The sequence below is a fragment of the Octopus bimaculoides genome, chromosome 1, assembly GCF_046866305.1.
Source record: "Octopus bimaculoides isolate indiv1 chromosome 1, ASM4686630v1, whole genome shotgun sequence".
Taxonomy (NCBI): Eukaryota; Metazoa; Mollusca; class Cephalopoda; order Octopoda; family Octopodidae; genus Octopus; species Octopus bimaculoides.
This window is the reverse complement of record NC_142928.1, coordinates 121,821,680-121,845,320: the sequence shown is the minus strand read 5'-3', so window position 1 is coordinate 121,845,320 and position 23,641 is coordinate 121,821,680. Positions and strand designations below refer to the sequence as shown.

The 23,641-nt window shown below is 38.0% G+C and overlaps 1 protein-coding gene across 6 annotated transcripts in view; it reads right to left on the bottom strand.

The window, feature by feature from the left end:
* Positions 1–21,348: 21,348 nt before the first annotated feature.
* Positions 21,349–23,641, bottom strand: part of LOC106870856 (rRNA N(6)-adenosine-methyltransferase METTL5) — a 22,269-nt gene continuing 19,976 nt past the window's right edge. For all 6 annotated transcript variants that reach the window (XM_089357133.1, XM_014917088.3, XM_014917091.2 and 3 more), the window contains one exon: positions 21,349–21,535. In XM_089357133.1, the coding sequence (XP_089213259.1) occupies positions 21,377–21,535 (159 nt within the window). In that variant the 3' untranslated portion in view covers positions 21,349–21,376. The remainder of the gene's footprint in view (positions 21,536–23,641) is intronic.

Genomic DNA, 23,641 nt, shown 5'->3' with positions numbered 1-23,641 from the left:
AATAAGAAGATAAAAGAAGACTTTACATCTTTAATGATAAGTTACAATTGTTTCCGTACCAATTCTGCTTTCAACAGCAGTTCACACAAGAGTTACATGGAGAAATCTTATGTAATACTTTCAGTTTTAAAAATCAGGGTGCTGCTTGTTCAGGCCTGCATCACAGGTGTGCTCTTACATTGTTTTGTTTATATCAGGAGGAAACAAAAAATAAATAAAGATGAAAATACAAAGAGACAGTTAAAAGGGCAAGTGCAGTGTCAGAACCAAAGTAGATAAAAGAATGGTTGGGGTGAATGAAGGGGAGAAGGAGGAGAGTGCACCTTTGATGCAGGTCTGAAGAAGTGACACTAATGTTTACAACTACAAATATTACATAAATTTTCACATGGAACTTATTGTCTGAACTGGCGTTAAAAGAAAAAAATCAACTGTAACTTATCATTAAAGATGTGTTCAAATCTTTCCTTGTCTTATTTGAATTAGATTTCACTCTCTGTATAAGTAAATGTAAGGGAACTTCTTTCCTTTAACATCTCAAATGTAAAATCTCTTCCCTGAAGATGGAGGCTTATCTCATCTTATGATGGAATCAATCTACAAACATTATTATGGACCACCAAGCCCCCAGAAACAGCTGTTGGATTTGTAATACTTTTTCTCAACCCCTTTAATTCTCTATATCATTTATATTCTGTGTAAGTCGGACATTTTTATATGTGTACATATAAACATTTTTTGTATTTCATGTATTTAATATACATTATATATTGATGTGTCTTATTTGCTTATCCCTACAGTTACTTCTATAACTGCTCAAGCTTATGAGCATTACAAAGTGTATTCTATACGGAGAATATCTGGATCTCCCACCAAAAGAATACAAATCCAGAAGATGTTCAGATAAGAAATCTTGTTTTTTTTTTCATACATCTTTCTGCGCATATCATAATCCCCTTATTAGCTCTTTTCATTATTTTATCTATTTCATTACCTATGTAAACATAGTTTAAACATAGGTTCATTTTCCACACTGTTATGTTTTGAAAACAAACTTAAGTTCCTTTCACACGCATTTACTATCATCACTTATTCATTTATTCAATTTTGTCACATTGTTACTTATTTCTCTAATTTTGTCACAGATTGGCTTGGCTGACCGAAAATTCTAAGATTTTTCAATTCTATTTCACTGTTATCAGCATTTGCTGTTTCATTACATTATGTTACCCAAAATCCCAAAAGAATATTTTTCTCCCTCGTGTTCTATCCTTGACCAGCCTAACTCTGCCCCCCCCCCCTCTCTCTCTGTTTCTATAACCACTTGCTTCTCCAACACTTCCCCTCACCAACCACCCCACCCTATATAAACTAGCTCACACGGATTCCACTACTTCATTTTAATAACTCCACTAAAAGAATACAAATCCAGATGTTCTCTAATTCTGCTATTTCATGGTACTCCTGCTCTCCCACCCCCACCACTGTACTGGAAGTCCCTATCCTCCCATTCCACCTCTTGTACTGGAAGTCCCTATCCTCTGATATCTTTGGTCGTCTCCTATGAACACTTCTAAAGGCTTAACACCATCCCCACCCCTACTTAGGGTTTATCTCTTATGTAAGGTAGTGATCATGTAGTGCATAAAAATGATGGTGTAGTGTATGCAGGTTGAAGGCTATTGTTTGTATATGAATTTTGCCAAATGCAAGCTTTCTTTTCAGGTACATGACTCTGCTGTCCCCCATCCCAGGGTCTCACGGGCCCAAACCTCCCACACCCTCAGGGTTGGCCACTCTACATGGGAACATTGAAAGGTAGGTCTGGTGAGATAGCTGAGGTACTTCAACAGAGACGTGTAGATTTGTGCTGTATCCAAGAAGTAAGGTAGAGAGAAGGTTCTGCTAGGTTCCTCACAGGCAAAGAACACAGGTACAAGATTTTCTGGGCAGGGAACACTGACGGAGTCGGGGGTGTGGGTATATTTCTTGTGGAGAAATGGGTTGATAAGGTAATCGAGGTAGTCAGAGTCTGTGATAGAATACTTAAAATTAGATTAGTGCTACATCATGGGTTAGCAATCATTATCTCAGCCTATGCCCCTCAGCCTATGCCCCTCAGCCTGTGCTACCTGATGGACAGAAAGACTGATTTTATGACACCCTCTTGCTAACTACCTCGTTGATGAATGACAGGGACCTTCTCTGTGGCTGGTGACTTCAATGGACATGTTGGACAACATGCAGGGGGTTTCAATGGCTTACATGGAGGCTATGATTTTGGTTTCTGCAATGAGGAGGGAACCAGGTTGCTGGAGTTCTGCAATGCAAATGATCTTATGGTTTGCAATACTAACTTCAGGAAACCTGTCAGTCACGAATACATGCATACATACATACATATGTGTGTGTTACATTATATTACTGCTTACCGTAATTGATAAAACGCTGTTGTATGCTTATGCTGAGAGAACTGTGTGCATTGACACACATAATCACATACACACAGAGACATATGCATATCCACACACACACACAGTGTGTGAATATCTACCTGTCTAACAATATATAAATATATATATATATAATAATATTAGGGACAAAATCCAAAATTACAGGTAAAAATCTCAATTAAAATCAATTTATAAAAAATTAAAATTAAATTGAGCCTTATAGATAAAGTATATATAAGTGATATATATGTGATAGTGGATTTTCATCGATGAGTTCTTGAAAATTGGTTATTTTCCCTAAAACTATATATTTTATATATATATATGTGTGTGTGTGTGTGTGTGTGTGTGTGTGTGTATGTATATATATTTAACAGACAGACAGATAGATAGATAGATAGATAGATAGATATACTTATACATATGTGTGTGTGTGTGTGTGCAAGTAAGTATGTATATATCAGACTTCTGCACAATATCCATCTATTAAACTTTACCCACAAGGCATTGGTCAGAGCCCAAGGCTATAACAGAAGACAATTGCCATGCACTGAGATTAAACACAAAGCCACATGGTTGTGAAGCAAACACCTTACTCATACAACCATATACATCAATATGCACATGCCAATATACTGGGTATCACGGGTATCGACCAGACTTCCGGATGTTGTTATACATTGCTGGTCATAATGCACTTTGCATTGTTTCAGCTTTTGAGTGATGCCACCCTACTGTCTAAGCAAGTAGGGAGGCCAATATTCCCACTGATCAGAAGGCTTTTCCCTCAGAGAATGCTTGGATACATACATATATTTACTATATAGATGTATATATGTGATGGTGGTGGGGTTTATATTACATGTGTATGTACATACACACATGCATGCATACACATACATTTCTAACGTGTGTGTGTGTGTATATATGTGTGTACAGTTATAAAAGACAGCAATATCTCTAGACTTTTTATCTGTTCCTCAACTGAATGTTAATTATTCCAAAAGATATTGGTTTTATATAGTTCATTGTTTCTCTAAGAGTACATTTGTTCTGCAGCTCATGACCAGATAGTACAGCTTTCATGTATACTCCAAATCACACACACACAAACACACATCACAATCATCATCATTATCATCATCATTGTCATCTTCATCATCATCATCATCATCTTCATCAACATTGTTATTTCAACGTCCAGTATTCCATGCTTGCATGGATCAGACAGAATTCATCAAGCCAGATTATTTATGGCTGGATGCTTTTCCTATCACTAACCTTCACCTGTTTTCAAGTTGGGTAAAATAGCCCTTTGGCTAGACACTTTTTCATGGAAAACTGGAAATGAATGCCATTGCTTGCTTACAGTTATCATATGACATCAAGACAATGACACACACACATGCATGCATATGCACCCCTCCCATACACACACACATGTATATGAATAGATACAGGCATGCTTGTATTGTTATGAAATTTGCTTCCCAACTACATGGTTTGGGATTCTGTCTCACTGCTTGGCACCTTGAGCAAGTGTCTTTTACTATAGCCCTAGGCTGTCCAGTCTTGTGAATGGACTTGATTGAGGGAAACAGAGGAGCCCATTGCGTGTGTGTGTGTGTGTGTGTGTGTGTGTGTATTTGTGCCACCTTGTCTTGGTATTGTATATTGTAAATAAGTGTCACTGTAATACAAGCAATCTTATTTGTTTCCAATCTTCCATGAAAACATGTTTGGTCATGGGTAAATATTACCTTGGAAACAAGTAAAGACTAGCAACAGGAAGGGTATCTAGCTATTGAAAATCTGTCTCATCAAATTCTGTCTACCCTATGCAAGCACAGAAAGTGGACATTAATATTTTGATGATGATCAAATGATGGGTTTCTTTCACTTTCTGTTTACTGAATCCTCTCCCAATGCTTTGGTTGGCCTGGGGCTACAGTGGAAGGCACTCATCCAGGGTAACACACATTAGAACTGAACTGAAAACCAAGTTGCTGGGATGATATATAAATATTGACTACTCCTCTTCCTTCAAAAATACTGGCCTTGTGTCTAAAATAGAAACACTTATTACATTTTGAGGGGGTGCTGAAATGTTCCTAGCTTTGGGTAAAAGAAAATATAGGAGGATCAGTTAAATTATGATTTCATTCAACATGTTTTCCTCTCAGATTCACACACTTATTGCAGCAGTCCTTTAGTTTTTCGAAGCCCAATAAAAGAACTTGGAAGGCAGGGCCTCCAGCCAGACCTTTCGCGATACCCTTTAAGCCAGGAACTTTTCAGTACCCTCACATATATATATATTTCTTTATTGCCCACAAGGGGCTAAACATAGAGGGGACAAACAAGGACAGATGAAGGGATTAAGTCGATTACATCAACCCCAGTGCATAACTGGTACTTATTTAATCAACCGCGAAAGGATGAAAGGCAAAGTCGACCTCACATACATACACATACACACACATATATACATGCACATGCATATACACGCACATGCATACACCTAGGAGATGGTGAAACACAGAAAGACAGAAACATTCTGTAAATCAAATTTAAATCTATTTGAATGAGGATTAAAAACTCCTGTCATTTAGAATTTATTTCTCAAAATCACTTAAAAGATATAAAACACAGAAGAGTCATGACCTGGATGTGGCCCGGCCTCTTCAGAGTGTAAGATGTTAAGGGCTGAAACACTTGTCTGAGTGAAGTGCTTCTCTGAAGACCTTCTGCTGTTCTGCTCTCTCAAGAGTTTCTTACCACTGACTGACAAAATAACACTCCAAACTATGCTTCCTCTGATGACTATCAACAACTTTGAATGAGATCTACACTGGAAATTGGTACTGATCTGTCTTAAGAAACAACAGAGTGACCTCTCTGGGCTGAATCTTTAGAAAGATTTGGAGCTGCACAAACACCAGAATCACCTTCTTGGGCTCACTGATGTGAACCAAAATAGAGCAGTTTGGCTCTAGGTCATAGTTTCACTGCAGGGGTAGTGTCAAATCAAATACTGGATTGGCTTAGTGGTTCTAATCTACCTTCTTTATAAGGTTACATCCTACCCTTTGTCTCACAAAGAAGTGAGACTATTTACAATTGCTGAGAATCTGTAAATCTGAACAGAGACTCATACCAAGTTGTGTCAGCTGAAACCAGCAGAGCCTTGGACTCACATCAAGAATGGATACCAAGCCTTGAAGTAGTCACTGAAGTCATTATTCACTAACCCAGCAAAGGAAAACAGCTCCATATATCTGTGTGGAAGTTTACTGCTAGAGACATGTAATTAATTATCTTTGACTACATAATAAAAGATGCCCATTCAGCTGATTAGCCAAGACTCACTCCCCAACAAGTTATTACCACTTGTTTAGATGTGCTGCTTCTCTCTGTCTTTTCTATTACAACTACTAAAATAGCTTTTGTTCTTCTGAATTTGAAAACTGTTTCTGATCTGATGCATCATTCTTTCTTCTCTTTGCATATTATTTTGTCTCAGCCAAGAAACCCTGCATTAAATACTTTCCCCAATTACTTCTTTGCTAGAGTTTTTTTATCCTGCAACCTTCAAGTTTTCCTGACAGAGATCACCCCACAAAAGCTCAACCTGAATATCAATGACATTGTCCACACTAATAGGGAGGGTTGTGAAAAATCTTTGGTGCAACCCTTCCTTCTCAAATGAAACTTAAAATATAAACAGAAGACTCTTTTCACCTTCAGTAATGTTTGGTTCATGAGGAGAATTATGTAAAAAAGTTAACAGGCTTGGTTGTGTGATCAAGAAGTGCACTTTGCAAATTACCTGGTTTCAGGTTCGGTCCCATTGCCTGGTACCTTGCATAAGTGTCTCCTACTGCTGCCCTGGGCCAACCAATGCCTTATGAGTGAATTTAGTAAACAGAAACTGTAGATGCCCATTGTATAAGTTTATCTTTATCTATCTATCTATCTGCCTGCCTGCCTGTCTGTCTGTCTATCTATCTATCTATATATATCATCATCATCATCATCATCATCATCGTTTAACGTCCGCTTTCCATGCTGGCATGGGTTGGACGATTTGACTGAGGACTGGTGAAACCGGATGGCAACACCAGGCTCCAGTCTGATTTGGCAGAGTTTCTACAGCTGGATGCCCTTCCTAACGCCAACCACTCAGAGAGTGTAGTGGGTGCTTTTACGTGTCACCCGCACGAAAACGGTCACGCTCGAAATGGTGTCTTTTATGTGCCACCCGCACAAGCCAGTCAAGGGGCGCTGACAACGATCTCGCTCGAAAATCCTACAGGAGCCAGTCAGGCGGTACTGGCAACGGCCACGCTCAAAATGGTGCATCTCATGTGCCACCCGCACAAGAACCAGTCCAGGGGCACTGGCAACGATCTTACTTGGCTTGCCGGGTCTTCTCACGCACAGCACATTTCCAAAGGTCTCGGTCAGTAGTCATCACCTCGGTGAGGCCCAATGTACGAAGGTCTTGCCTCACCACCTCAGCCCAGGTCTTCCTGGGCCTACCTCTTCCACGGGTTCCCTCAACTGTTAGGGTGTGGCACTTTTTCACGCAGCTATCCTCCTCCATTCTCACCACATGTCCATACCAGCGCAATCGTCTCTCTTGCACGCCACAACTGATGCTTCTAATGTTCAGCTTTTCTCTCAAGATACTTACACTCTGACGGGTATTCACATTGACATTACACATCCAACGGAGCATACTGGTTTCATTCCTTGCGAGCTTACGTATGTCCTCAGCAGTTACAGCCCATGTTTCACTGCCATGTAGCATGGTTGTTCGTACGCATGCGTCATACAGTCTGCCTTTTACTCTGAGTGAGAGTCCCTTTGTCGCCAGCAGGGGTAAGAGCTCTCTAAACTTTGCCCAGGCTATTCTTATTCTAGCAGCTACACTTTCAGCGCACCCACCCCCACTACTAACTTGGTCGCCCAGATAGCGGAAGCTATCGACTACCTCTAGTTTTTCACCCTGGGATGAGATAGAAGTTGTTTCCTGTTTGTTTACAGTCTTTATTGCACCGGAACATCTGCCACAAACAAAAACTAACTTGCTAGTTAACCTGCCTTTGATGTTAGTAGATAGATAAATAGATAGATAGACAGGTAGGTAGGTAGGTGGGTGGGTTGGTAGATTTTATATATAAATTTATAATTCTGAAACAAAAATTGATAGAGACTTCAAAGTTTCAGTAGTTAATCCAGCATCAGACTGTGATGCATTGAAGTTAGTCTTGACTTTATATAGCCTCTGTTAAGTTCAAGTTTTCCTTGTGTGTGTGTGGGTTTGAGTGATGTGGTATTTAAGGATGGATTGTTATGGAAGGGCGTTCTGGAGAAATTTTGATTGATTATATCTGGGATTACATTATTGTTTAGAATTTATTCATCAATGTAGAACTTTGTAAGCAAGTGTTTGTATTTAGATGTGTTCCTTTTGTTAGGTAGGTACAGGATAGGTTAGTAGCTTTAGTCATTGGTTTATTGGATTTCATCCTTTGCTTTGACAATGTAAAGGTCAAAGGTACAAAGTCCAGTATTTAAAACCTTAGTAATTAGGTGTGTCAACTTTTTTTTGTAATGGAATTTGTAGGGGTTCACAAAAGAATGCAAATAGGTGATATATTTTAATGGGTCAGTTACTTTACTTGTTGTAGTTATTTAGGGTGGAGGCGCAATGGCCCAGTGGTTAGGGTAGCAGACTCGCGGTCATATCATCACGGTTTCGATTCCCAGACCGGACGTTGTGAGTGTTTATTGAGCGAAAACACCCAAAGCTCCACGAGGCTCTGGCAGGGGATGGTGGCGAACCCTGCTGTACTCTTTCACCACAACTTTCTCTCGCTCTTTCTTCCTGTTTTTGTTGTACCTGTAATTCAAAGGGTCAGCCTTGTCACACTGTGTCACGCTGAATATCCCCGAGAACTACGTTAAGGGTACACATGTCTGTGGAGTGCTCAGCCACTTGCACGTTAATTTCACGAGCAGGCTGTTCCATTGATCAGATCAGCAGGAACCCTCGACGTCGTAAGCAACGGAGTGCCAACAACAACAACAACTTTACTTGTTGTTGTAGTTATTTAGGGTATTTCAGGCAAGATGCTTTGCACCTTTTCATTCGGAGTTTAAATTCCACTGAGGTCAACTTTGCCTTTCAAACTTTCGGGATCCATAAAATAAGTACAAGTTGAACACTGAGGTTGATTTATCTCCACTTCTTAACTTGCTGGACTTGTGCCAAAATTTGAAACCATTATTATATAGATACTTGGCTTTGTTAAATTTGTCCTTTACATTGTCAAAACAAAGGATTAAATCCAATAAAATCAAAGACAGCTAATACTAACACATCCTGTACCTACCTTTTAAAGACCTAAATACACACACTTTCTCACAAAGATCTACCTACATGAATAAATTCTAAACAATAATTTACTACTACTACTACTACTGCTGCTGCTAATATTACTACAACATTTGTTTTATTAATATTATTATTAATATTATCATATATTAAAAAGCAAGCTGTCTGTCTGTGTGTTGAGTGAACCACTTCTACTCCTACAATTTTCAACCGAATTTCACCAAATTTGACATGTGTGCCCCCTTTGACTTAGGACGCTTTTTCTTATATTTTTTTTCCTTGAAATTCTGTACCCCCAACATAAATAGACTACTCTCAATTTGCCTAGGATTTGGCTTGAGCCAGTGTAAAAATGTGACACACACCCAGCTAGAAAAAAATCAATACTTTATTTTTTCAGCTGTGGTGATAATTACTGCTGTGTCTAGCAGTATTCATTTGCGAGTTACGATTTACCTCTGTTTTCACGTGAGCGCTCTTTTTCATATAATTATTCCAACTTAAACTAGCCACTTCAAAACTCTTACCCAAAATTAAAAATCCTTAATTCGGTCTGTTTGATCAACATTTTTGCCAACCACATTTTACTATTTTTTGGGTGCTACACATTCACCACTTCTTCCTTAGAACATTTTCTATTAAGTAAACTGATAATTTTCCACCATGCCTCGACGCAAAAGATCCAATATAGGTTGGCAAACAAATGCTGCAAAGAAAAGTAAATGTATGCATGCAAATGAATCTGCTGAGGACGCCGCCAGGAAGACCTCTTTCAATGCACTTAGGATGGCTTCAGCAAGAAGAAGAGAAAGTGAAGAGCAGCATTGTGATTGGTTAGCATATATTGCTGAGCAACATTCAGCATGCCGAACAAGAAATGTTTCCTCTACTGCTGCTGCATGAGCTTCAGAGACTGCAGCACAATGCACAGATCAACTTACAAGAGATACTTCATCAACTGCTGCTGCATGGGCTGCAGAGACTGCAACAACTGCTGTTGCACATACTACACAGACTACAGGGGAAAGACAATGACTGGAGGCCACAACTCAATGAAGGGCTGTACAACATTCCTACTCAAGGCCATGCTCCTCACATTTGTCAATGACAGCATTCAACTACAATCCTACAATTGACTACAGTAATCACCCTGACGTTCAAATAGGCTGCATATTCACAATCTGCTAATTTTGTGGAGCTAAAAAGTGGCCTAGAGAAACTCCCAGCATGTGCTGCTCCAATGGTAAGATTACAGTACCTCTTCTACAAGATCCTCCACCCCTTTTGACTGATCTTTTGACAGAAGCGTCTCCTTATTCTTATGACTTTCTGAAGCGGATATGTCCCTACAACTGCGCATTCCAAATTACTGCCTTCAGCACCAACGTCATATGAGATGGGTATTTCATGCCTTCCTTTAACGTGCAGGGACAGATTTACCATAGAATTGATTCCCTGCAGCCGCATGACGCTACCTTACCTCAGTTTCTTCAGCTGTACTACATGGGAGACTACGCTGATCAGGCATACTTAACAAACAGCTCGGGCAACGTCAGGTACACTTGCTAGTATATATATATATATATATATATATATATATATATATATATATATATATAAAACTGAGAATGTGTCTGTCTGTCTGTCCACCATTAAAACTTGAGAATTACACAACCGATTTCATTCACATTTAGGCCAAAAGAATTTCAACTTCTTGCCTAATGTGAGCCTGGAGCAATCTCTTATCTCTGACACTATTTCAGTATTACGTATCAAAAGGGAAACCATAACATCTCTATTATAATGCGAGATACTTCCAGTTTAACAGTTTCACTATGAAAGTGAAACTATTATCTCACATATATACATTCATACACACACACACACATATCTATTTCAAGCTGGTAGAAACATTAGCACACCAGGTGAAATGTTTAACGGTATTTCGTCTGCCTTTACGTTCTGTGTTCAAATTCTGCTGAGGTCAACTTTGCCTTTCATCCTTTCGGGGTCGATTAAATAAGTACCAGTTACACACTGGAGTTGATGTAATCGACTTAATCCCTTTGTCTGTCCTTGTTTGTTCCTTCTATGCTTAGTTTCCTGTGGGCAATAAAGAGATTAATATGTATATTTATGTATGTGTACATTTATGTATGTGTACATTTATGTATGTGTACATTTATGTATGTGTTGCTTAATAAAGAGAATGAATGGGAGAAAGAGAGCCTGCCGTATGTCGACCCAATAGAGGGACCAGCTATCCGAGTTGATAGTACCAGGGTAGATAAAGCAATTAAGAGTATGAAGACCGGGAAAGCCCCCGGCCCATCAGGAATCACTGCAGAGATGCTCAAAATATCTGGCAGTGTTGGCTATAGCCTAGTCACCCGTATTACGAACCAGGTGATACACGAAGGAGTCATACCCAATGACTGGTGTAGCAGCATCATAGTCAACTGCTACAAAGGTAAAGGTGACGCTTTAGATACAAATAATTACAGAGGCATCAAGCTGTTAGATCAGGTTATGAAAGTTACAGAGAGGGTCATAGCCCAACTAATTAGGGAGCGAATCAATTTAGATGAGATGCAGTTTGGGTTCGTGCCAGGTAAAAGCACTACTGATGCCTTATTTCTAGTGAGACAGTTGCAGGAGAAATACCTAGCTGAGGATAAACCTCTGTACCTGGCTTTCATTGACATGGAGAAAGCCTTTGACAGGGTCCCCCGATCCCTTATCTGGTGGTCAATGAGGAAACTTGGGATAGAAGAATGGTTAGTGAGAGCTGTGCGAGCCATGTACAGAGATGCTGCCAGTAAGGTGAGGGTTGGAAATGAGTACAGCAATGAATTCCGGGTAGAGGTAGGGGTCCACCAAGGTTCTGTCCTCAGCCCCCTCTTATTTATCATAGTCCTCCAGGCAATCACAGAGGAGTTCAAGACAGGTTGCCCCTGGGAGCTCCTCTATGTTGATGACCTTGCCCTAATTGCGGAGTCACTATCAGAACTAGAGGAGAAGTTTCAGGTGTGGAAGCAAGGTCTAGAATTGAAGGGCCTTAGAGTCAACCTAGCTAAAACCAAAATCCTAATAAGTAGGAAGGTAGATAAAACACAAACCCCTTCAGGTAGATGGCCCTGCTCAGTATGTAGAAAAGGAGTAGGTAGTAACTCTATAAGATGTACCCGGTGCAAGCTATGGACACATAAGAGGTGCAGCAACATCAAAGGCAGGTTAACTAGCAAGTTAGTTTTTGTTTGTGGCAGATGTTCAGGTGCAATAAAGACTGTAAGCAAACAGGAAACAACTTCTATCTCATTCCAGGGTGAAAAACTAGAGGTAGTCGATAGCTTCCGCTATCTGGGCGACCAAGTTAGTAGTGGGGGTGGGTGCGCTGAAAGTGTAGCTGCTAGAATAAGAATAGCCTGGGCAAAGTTTAGAGAGCTCTTACCCCTACTGGCGACAAAGGGACTCTCACTCAGAGTAAAAGGCAGACTGTATGACGCATGCGTACGAACAGCCATGCTACATGGCAGTGAAACATGGGCTGTAACTGCTGAGGACATACGTAAGCTCGCAAGGAATGAAACCAGTATGCTCCGTTGGATGTGTAATGTCAATGTGAATACCCGTCAGAGTGTAAGTATCTTGAGAGAAAAGCTGAACATTAGAAGCATCAGTTGTGGTGTGCAAGAGAGACGATTGCGCTGGTATGGACATGTGGTGAGAATGGATGAGGATAGCTGCGTGAAAAAGTGCCACACCCTAACAGTTGAGGGAACCCGTGGAAGAGGTAGGCCCAGGAAGACCTGGGCTGAGGTGGTGAGGCAAGACCTTCGTACATTGGGCCTCACCGAGGCGATGACTACTGACCGAGACCTTTGGAAATGTGCTGTGCGTGAGAAGACCCGGCAAGCCAAGTAAGATCGTTGCCAGTGCCCCTGGACTGGTTCTTGTGCGGGTGGCACATGAGATGCACCATTTTGAGCGTGGCCGTTGCCAGTACCGCCTGACTGGCTCCCGTAGGATTTTCGAGCGAGATCGTTGCCAGTGCCCCTGGACTGGCTTGTGCGGGTGGCACATAAAAGACACCATTTCGAGCGTGGCCGTTTTCGTGCGGGTGACACGTAAAAGCACCCACTACACTCTCTGAGTGGTTGGCGTTAGGAAGGGCATCCAGCTGTAGAAACTCTGCCAAATTAGACTGGAGCCTGGTGTTGCCATCCGGTTTCACCAGTCCTCAGTCAAATCGTCCAACCCATGCTAGCATGGAAAGCGGACGTTAAGCGATGATGATGATGATGATGATTTCTCCTTGCAGCCCTGTATAAAATCTATTGGTTTCATAATAAGAAACCATTAATATATATATATATATATATATATGATGTACATTTATGTATGTGTACATTTATGTATGTGTATATACATCTGCACATATCTATGTATGTATATAGATGTGTATGTATATATGTATATAAATACATGTGTATATATGTATATATATATATATATATATATATATGTGTGTGTGTGTGTGTGTGTGTGTGTGTGTGTGTGTGTGTGTATGTATGTATATGTATAAATATATGTATGGATGTATATATGTGTATATAGATATGTGTACATATATATGTATGTATATATGTGTATCAATATGTGTATATATAGATATTTATGCATATATATATAGATATTTATTTATGTATATATATATATATATATGCCTGTATATATATGTATATATAAATGCATATGTGTATATATGTATATATATCTATATGTATATATGTATGTATATATATATATATATATATATATATATATATATATATATATATATATATATATACACACGTACATACATATGTATATATATACACATATAGTTATATAGTTTAAAATAATACAAAAAACAAAAAAAAACAAAAAGCAGAGACAGGCGAGGGAATAATAAACAAGGTGTATTAGTTTGACACTCAGGAAAATGATTCAGATATTATGCTAATAACAAGGTATTACAAATAGTTTGAAGCAGGTTAGTTAATTATTAATAAAGGTTAATGTACATATAAGACAGTTTGACCTTGCAGTTAGGTCAAAAGTCAGGAACCTTAACTCCTCATATGCCATGTACATTATCTAATTTATCATAATTATGTAAATAGGTGACGAAGTAGCAGAACTATATCCCAGTATAAATTACTGTCATTTCAATTGACAATACTTTTACTATTTCATCAAGACCGTAATCAATATAAATATTTTACGCAAACTGACTGGCATGCTATATACTGGCTAAATGTGTTTCTCTCCCATGGTTAACGTTGTAGAATTTTGGATAAAATAGACTGCATTTGATTTATGTGAAATATTGATTTTCTAACATAGGCACAGAGCCATGTGGCTTTGTGCCTATGTTAGATATCAATATTTCACATAAATCAAGTTGAGTTTATTCTAGATTCTATAGCATTAAGAAAGTAAGAGAAACAAGCTTTGCTTTTAGATGGTACACCAATCAATTACAGGTGTGTAACCCAAACACAGAAATTCTGTTATCATTTAAAGCCACAGTTCACCAGACTACTTTCACAAAATTTATTCAATTTGGTGTATCATTATGTTATATCTTCCATTCTGTCACCAATCTAGTGTAGTAGACATTTTATCAACCTTCAAGAAGTGATAGAGAAAAGGAGAGAATGAGAGGGAGAAAACAGCCAATGTTTAGAATGTATCAGACACCCATTTGAGGGATTAGCTGTTCAGAGACTTTAACTCCATGTTTCTCAACCATTTTTTTCCTATGGACCCTTTGATTCCTATTTTATTACAATGGACCCTTCTAGTCATTCAATGATTAAAAACATCAAATATTTTTATAATTAAATATTATCAGGGATTGTGTTAAAGTGTATTGTAGAAGTGTAACTAATTTATTGCAGGTAAATTTTTAACAGTAAAATCTTATATGAAACCACCACCACCCCGACCTGCACCCAAGGGCCCTATGGACCCTGGTTGAGAACCACTGCTGTAGCTGGTACTTCATTGTGACCATGGTTAGGACACTTAATATCCAATCACTGGATCCAGGTAGTTCAAAGTTCTTGTTCAACCCTAGGTCAACCACAATCAAGTTGACCAACTTCTGTTCTTTTGTTTCAGTCATTTGACTGTGGTCATGCTGGAGCACTGCCTTAAATAGTTTTTTTAGTTGAAGAAATTGAGCCCAGGACTTATTCTTTGTAAGCCTAGTACTTATTCTATCAGTGTCTTTTGCCGAACTGCTAAGTTAAGGGATTGTAAACACACGAACATCAGTTGTCAAATGATGATGGGAGGACAGACACAAAGACACACTCACATAAAATATGCATATATATATATATATATATATATATATATATATATTCTCTTTCCTTTCCCGAGCGACTTGTAACACAATCTGTATCACGTCCTCACATTGCTTTTTGTTGTTGTTTTTGTCTTTTTCCTTTTTTGGAACTTATATATATATATATATATATATATGTGTGTGTGTGTGTATGTATACAATGAGTTTCTCTCAGTTTCTGTCAACCAAATCCACTCACAAGGCTTTAGTCAGCCCAAGGCTTTAGTTAGCCCAAGGCTTTAGTAGAAGACACTTGCAACCATGTGGTTGGGAAGCAAGTTTCTTACCACACAGCCACACCTGCAAAGCATTTTAGATATGACCATCCCATCTTTTTTTACAACATTTTTACATACATGTCCCTTTTATATATTTAACACAGTAAGGCATGAGCTGAGGGAAATTTAGCTACTATTTCTAGAAGGTTGCACAAATACTTAGAGGCTTACTTGTTAGCTTAGCCTAACACTAAATAGTTGTTTAACCCCTGGTCAGTTCTGTTCAAGAGTTTCAGCCATGACCAATCTGTCTAAATTATCCCATGTGCCCTTCTTTTATAAGAAGGCAAAGTGTGATTTGAGGGAGATTTGACTGCTGTTTCTGAAAGTTCAAACAACCATGCAGAGGATCTTCCTTGGTTTGAACATGTAGACCTCTTATCAAATGCTTTCTAACTGTGACCATCTCCATTTAATCAGCATTTTGTGTCTAGAACTACATTATTTCCAATGACCTCTTTTTTTAAAGATGGTAGGGTATAATTTGAAGGATAGTTGGTGGCAATTTCTAGTAATTTAAGCAACCACATACAAGCAGTAACAATGGATCATTGGTTTATTATTCATATATCAATGACAATGTTACACACTGCAGCACCCATCCATTCTCATTACAAACAAGAGAATAAACAACAGGGGGCAGAGAGGATAGATATCTTTGAAAAATTCACAAAATCATTAATTTTAGTTGCCAACAAATTTTATTGACACCAATGTGTTCGTATTGAATTAGCTTTTGTCAAAATCAAGTGTGGAAAACAACATCCATCATGTGGTGTCCGTTTTCCTTGATGCATTTCTGAAAACTTGTCTGATGCATTCTACATTTTCCGAGGTCCATACCATCCGTGGCACCCATGCCAGTCTATTCATTAGTGTATCTCATGTGTGAATTGCATTCACCCAACATAAGATTGTGTTACAGGTGGGAACAGCCTGATTTCGGTGAATGTTGAAGTGGTGCCGAAACTCATACTGAACTGCTGTGACAGACTCATTATTCTTCACATAACTGTTGTAGGTAAACATGCGATGCTCTATTGTCCACAGCACCATGGTTTCACCCGCAAAGAAAAAAATGCCAAGACACTACGGACCAAATGGTGCCTGTCAGACATATGTCCCTCCCCCTAGGTCTGAGTAATAACCATTTCAAAAACGTCCATCCTCTCTGCCCCACCCTATATTTGAGAGTAAGCAAAGCCTTATTCATCTGTTATTTATCACCAGATGAGTAATAAATGATAGGCAAAAGATGGAGTTATGCGAGTATAACCATCAAGACTTGTAGAAACTACAAACAAAACCATGGTCATCTTTAGGCCTCAATGGTGAGATGATCTTGTCAAAATTAGTTTATAAAGCATGGTCTAGATGCCACAGGCTTCCCTTCCCAACTCGAGCCAGCAGGACTAGACCAAAGGGACAGTAAAAGGTTTAATGGTATGACAATTTTCCCATTCCATGGTAGAAGGCCCCTCATCTGGACAACTTGGAGTGTTCAGCTACCAACCTAGGCTCTACTGCTTGTCAGGTCGAGAAAAGCAAACTTCAACATATTGGTCACACTCTGATGGGTTTATGGCTGAACCTATGAATTTGTCCTGCCGTCTGTGGCAGTGGAGACATCTGAGTTCTTGGACTCCAGGCCATATCCCTGCTTCTGCTATCAGGGCAGAGATGGCTATCCACAAGTGCATGCCCCTCTTCTGGGGCAATGCCTTTTCCATTTTATCTACTAAGACCATGTGCCGGTCTGAATTACAGGAAATTGTATGTTCCACTCCTTAATGTAAAGTTACCACATATAAACAATTTTGAATTATTGTCATACTTAAAAATGACAAGAGTAAGCTGGTAACAGTTGTAAAAAGTCTACATCTAATGTAAGACAAGAGAGGATAATGTTTACAATTAAAGCAACATACTACAATCCATTACTGAAAAATGCACTGTTTCCTCTCCCTCCCATAATAGCAACAACAATAACCCTGCATTTTTAAGCAGGCTGTCTACCTATTATGTTCACCTGAACCTGTTCCATGTCCCATTTAATCATGAATCTGTTCAACCAAGACTGACCTGGGGTTAAACAATAACAATAAAAACAACAATAACCCTGCATTTTTAAGCAGGCTGTTTACCTATTATGTTCACCTGAACCTGTTCCATGTCCCATTTAATCATAAATTTGTTCAACCAAGACTGACCTGGGGTTAAACAATGACAATAAAAACAACAATATCATCTGCACTAGATTTGTATATTGTTACATTAAATGACCTTTCAACCTTGAAAATACATGTGATACTGTTAGTTGAACTTGAGATCATCTGGTCAACAGAAAGAACTTCAATCTCAAATACATTTCATTTCTTGCTATTTTTTTCTCCTGTTTTATTGTTTTACATTAATTTTTTTCCAAGCTTGCATGTAATATGGTCTCTTTGTTATTGAAGCAATTGTTTTTTGGTTTGTGGTTAGATACTATGTCTAATACTAAACAACTCAAGTAGCAGTGGAGCCTTTTGTCAGTCAAGCAAACGGAGATAAACAGAATTATATTTTACTTCTGTTCTGCCGTTGCCAGCCATCAGTAACATACACAAAACTTTCTTCAACTTCTTTTAATTTTTTTTTTTTTCTTTATCTTGAAAAAGAGCTTTTTGCTCCAAATATTGGTTTCAAATCTTGGTACAAGGCCAGCAATTTCAGGTTGGAGTAAGTTGATTACATCACCCCCAGTCCTCAACCGGTATTTATTTTATTGACTACAAAAAGATGAAAAACAAAATCGACCTCAATGGAATTTAAACTCAGAACGTAAAGACAAACAAAATGCCACTAAGCATTTTCTCCAGCATGCTAATCATTATGCCAGCTTACTGCCTTTTTTGCTCCAAATATGGATACCAATTTTTTCCATCAAGAATTAATGCAATAACAATTATTGCTGCATTTTTGTTATGTTTCTGCTGTTTTTTCTCTCACAAATTTGCCTCTCTTAATTACTGTTGCTAACACAGAGCTATGACAAAATTTCTCAGATTATAGATTCCATATTTTATATCAACTTTCTGAGACCTGACTTTAAGAACTTTCAACTCTTTATCTATGATTTACACTTAATCTCAAAAAATTCTTAAGCACATGCTTTCTTCTAGATGGCTTCCACATATCTCTCCACCCTTCGCATCAGCAAAACCCACTACTCCAGTCATATCCCATCCCTCATCTGCTGTCTACCTTATTTCACATAGTTCCCTTACTGATTTCATCTTCACAAACTAATCTGTATCTTCTACTGATCATATTGTTACCAACTCCTCATGGCTATTCATGTGTCATCATCTGCACCCCTTATTTGCAGCTCCCCCTCATTAGTTTCCTTTCTTCTATTTGCACTATCCCTTATTGCCCCTTCCATAGCTCTTAACATTCATCAGTTCAACTGATGCTTATTTGACCTCCTCCCATTTGCTAAATCCTGCAAGCTCCACAGCTTTTGGACCAGTCTTAACTGTCCCTGTATCTATTGCATCTTTGCATACTCGAGTCTCTAGCTTCTACCCCTTAACCTATCACTGAAAACAATCCTGGATAAATGTTTCCATTTTAGCCCTTTCAATCCACACTGTAGATAAGTTCCATACTTGGACTGACACCATGCACCTGAGCCCAGCGCAAATGACACTTTTACTAATCTTGGCTGGATACCCATCTCATGCCAGTTCAAGAACATATTAGATCCATTCATATTGCAGACTGCTTCAGTTTCCAAAGTGGCCAAGATGCATCAACATCTAATTAGAACCCATTGTTTTTGACACTGGTGTAGCATCATTGTTAAACCAGCTAACAAGAACACATCTGTTAAGTTGTAGCAGAGTGACCTCTACAAAGTCAAGCTACTTTGGGTTACTTAGTAACATAATGTTCTAACTCAAATAACCAACAACTTTTTACTACCACAATGCACAATTCATCTTTTTGCTCTCTCTCATGCTATTAACAACCTTTGAGTCCATAAGTCACTTTGAGTTACTTTGTAACATCATGTTCTAACTGAAATTACCAACAACTTGTTGCTACTGCAGTACCCCAAGTCATCTTTTCCTCTCTCTTGTTGTACTAACAACCTTTGAATCCATATGTCACTGACCTCCAGCATCTACTGCTTTCTCAAGATCCATAAAACCAACCAACATCCCAAATCACATTCATGGTTTCTGTCAACAACTGTCCTATTAAACTCATTTCAAGATTCTTTGACTGAATTTTGTCACCTTCAACAACAGTCCATCCATCCCACACCCAAGACACCAACCATACCCTCTACCTCTTCAACTTCTTTTTTCCTCCATGGTTCCTCTAAGCCAGTGGTTCTCAGCTGGGGTCCACATGGCCCCTGGGCGTTTGTGTGAGAATTTTGAGGGGTCTACACAAGCAAAACAGTAAATTGAGGATCCACAGAAGTATTTTAAGTGTCCATGAAAAAAAATGTTACTTTAGATGTATTTATTACAAGAAACAGCTCAGTTTGTTTTTCAAATGTTTCACATAGTTCAGCTTAACATGAGTTAATGTGTGATAAACAAAATAGTAATTTTGAAAGAAGTATCTATAAAACTGGATTTTAAACACCAGACAGATTTGGGTGGGAGTCCACCAGAAAGGAATAGTAATCAAAGGGGTCCATAGATGTAAAATGGTTTGTGAACACCTGCTCTAAGCCATGTTTTATCATTCATGTTCAATCCCTGTTTAATGTCTGCTCTCAATGATTCTTTCTGGGCCATTATATCATACTCAGACCCTTCTGTTTAATTAAACTTGTTCTCATCATTAAATGGGATCTCTTCAGTTTGGCTCACAGTTTTTTTTTAACTAAACAGTTTGAAATTTTGTATACTGGTGTAATGTCTCACGCTGAACACAGTTTATTTTCAACATTTTTGACAAAATTTTGTATTTTCAAAATTATTTCATGTTAAAATTGTCATATTTGGGTAGATTTAACCAATCAATGATGAGTATTCATCTGAAGAAACCTACTGCTGTTTGCAATAGTAATCGAAGAACAACTTCCAAGTTATCTCTACTAAATGTATTCTTCAACTGTGTATGACCCAGAAGTTGCTGCACTTCAATTACTATCGCAAACATAAGTAGATTTCTTCAGCTGTATACACGTCGTTGATTGGTTAAAATCACCTAACACGAAATAACTTCTAAAATATGAAATTTTGTTAAAAATGTTGAAAGTAAACTGTGTCCAGTGTGAGAAATTACAAATGTATATGAAGTTTCAAACTGTTCAGTTAAAAAAAATAAATCTAAAAATCTATGAGCCAAACTGAAGAGATCCATTAAATGTTATCACATAGAACAACAACAGATAAAAATGTTATTAGAGGAAAAGGTTATTTATTAGATCAAGTCTGAGAGTTTGATTGAAATGACAGTCTAAGGAAATCAACATCAATATCAACAGATTTCTTTTTATTACCAATCCTCACCAGTTTCCAAGTAAGGTAATATTTCCTCATGGCCAGGCATATTGTTCATAGAAGACTGGAAACAAACAACATGCTCCTTTACAATCATCAGGAGATATCAAGACAAGGTGTATACACACAAACATATACAAAAAGCTTCTTTCAGTATCCATTAACAAGGCATTGGTCAGCCCAGTGCTATAGTAGAAAACACTTGCCCAAGGTGCTATACAGTGGGACTGAACCCAAGACCACATGGTTTAGAAGCAAGCTTCTTAACCACCACACCTACATAGAACAACAACAGATAAAAATGTTATTAGAGCAAAAGGTTATTTATTAGATCAAGTCTGAGAGTTTGATTGAAATGACAGTCTAAGGAAATCCACATCAATATCAACAGATTTCTTTTTATGGCATTTGAATGTGTTTTCAATGTTGAAACGAAGTTGGGCAACAATTTCAAGGTTCACCTGCCACTCAGCAGCTTTTTTCTTGATGAACTGCAAATAAATGGATGGGATATGATGATTTGGTTTAGACAATTTACAAAGGAAGATATGTATAAGAGCATGTGTGTGTGTGTGTGTGAGAGAGAGAGAGAAAGGAAGAGAGAAGTAGAGAGAAGCTGTAAGAAAACACTGGTATAAAAAACAAAACAATTCGAAAGAACATTATTTACAATTGACAGATATTCGTCCTCATCTTACACTCCAGCCTTCATCAGGTGTCTTGAAGAAATTTCGAACCTGGGTTCTCATTCCTAAAGTATTTTTCGATGTTGTTGTTATTGCTATTATTATTATTATTATTATTATTATTATTATTATTCAGGTCACTGCCTGGAATCGAACTCGGAATCTTGGAGTTAGTAGCCCACACTCTTAAACACTACGCCATATGCTCGAGTTCGATTCCAGGCAGTGACTTGAATAATAATAATAACAACAACATCAAAAAATACCTTAGGAATGAGAACCCAGGTTCGAAATTTCCCCAAGATACCTGATGAAGGCTGGAGGGTTTATCAGCCGAAACGCTGTGTTAACAACAAAGATGAGGACGAATATCCATCAAATGTAAATAATGTACATAATTCCTCACCTCTTAAATATAGAACAATTTGAAAGAAATAGAACACATATGCAATGTGGTGGGTAGTCTTCAATCCAGGTCATACTTACATATATACAAAGACATGAATACACAAACACACACACATATATATATATCGTCATCATCGTTGTTTTATATCTGCTCTTCCATACTGTCATGAGTTGAACAGGTTTTCTGAAGCAGTGTTATATGACTAAATACTCTTCTTTTTGATATATGTCAGTATATATATATATATATATATATATATATATATAGTGTATATAAATCACAGTATGTGTGTGTGTGTATAATGATTAGCGCATACATTTCCACAATTCTCAACTGATTTTCACCAAATTTTACACACACATTACTTATGTCCCAAGAATAGTCATGCACTAAACATTTGGCCCAGAGCTCCCATGTAAATAGACCTAAATGGACATAGCTTTTTTTTGTATGTAAGGTCTTCCAAACTTTTTTAATCTTTTTATAAAACTGAAACGATTTTATCTATTTATTTATTTCGACTGTCTGCCCGCCACGATGATTAAATTGACTAGAAACACTCTACACGATGAATATCCAACACCAGACAATCTTAATTTCCATATTTAACTTGCATTAAATTTTGGCAAGCTTACCTTTACCTACTCTGAATTACTTGAAAGGTGATGTTCCCTTCCCTCTTTTCTATTTGTTGATACCTTTGTTTACCTACCAATGCGTTGTTTCCCTTTAAAGATGCTTATTTACCCATCCATTATGATAGTTTGACTGTAGTCCATTGTTTCAAATACATTTTAGCATTGTCGTTCAACCTTTTTTTAAACAATAACACATGATTCGTCCCAAAGAATCAACCTTTAAATAAGAGTTTTCCTTACACTAGCAAAAGCTATACTTATCTTTCAGAAAGCTCCATACCAGTTTAACTTTATGCAGCATTCACTGTTACTTTATACGTAGGCTATGTGGGAAGACAGAATAAAGGGGCTTTTGTTAGCTTATCTTTCTGAAAAAAATAGCTCCCTTTGCTGTTGAAAAAAATAAACTCACAGAGGGGAAGTTTCAACATCTTCCTTCAATTTCCTTACACCATCTATGTGGCTGTTTCTGACAAGAAATTTCACTTTCATGTAAAATAACTATGTTTTGTAGTCATTATCCGTAATCTACCCCCAAAACACTTCAGTAGCTCTACTTTGCATTACTTGCAAACTTATATGTTCTATGATTGTTAAAGTGTAATGACCTCCACAATAACCAGCCTTCGATTTCATTTTCCATTCCTAGGTTGATTGGAAACATAGATTGCAGTGCTACTCATAAACCTTCTAAGTAGTTTGATTATTTGGTGAAAAAGATACCACCAAAGCAACTTAGACTGTCCAAAGGAGAGGTGCATTTGCTTGTATATATATATATATATATATATATATATATATATATCATCATCATCATCATCATCATCATCATCATCATCATCATCATCATCGTTTAACGTCCGC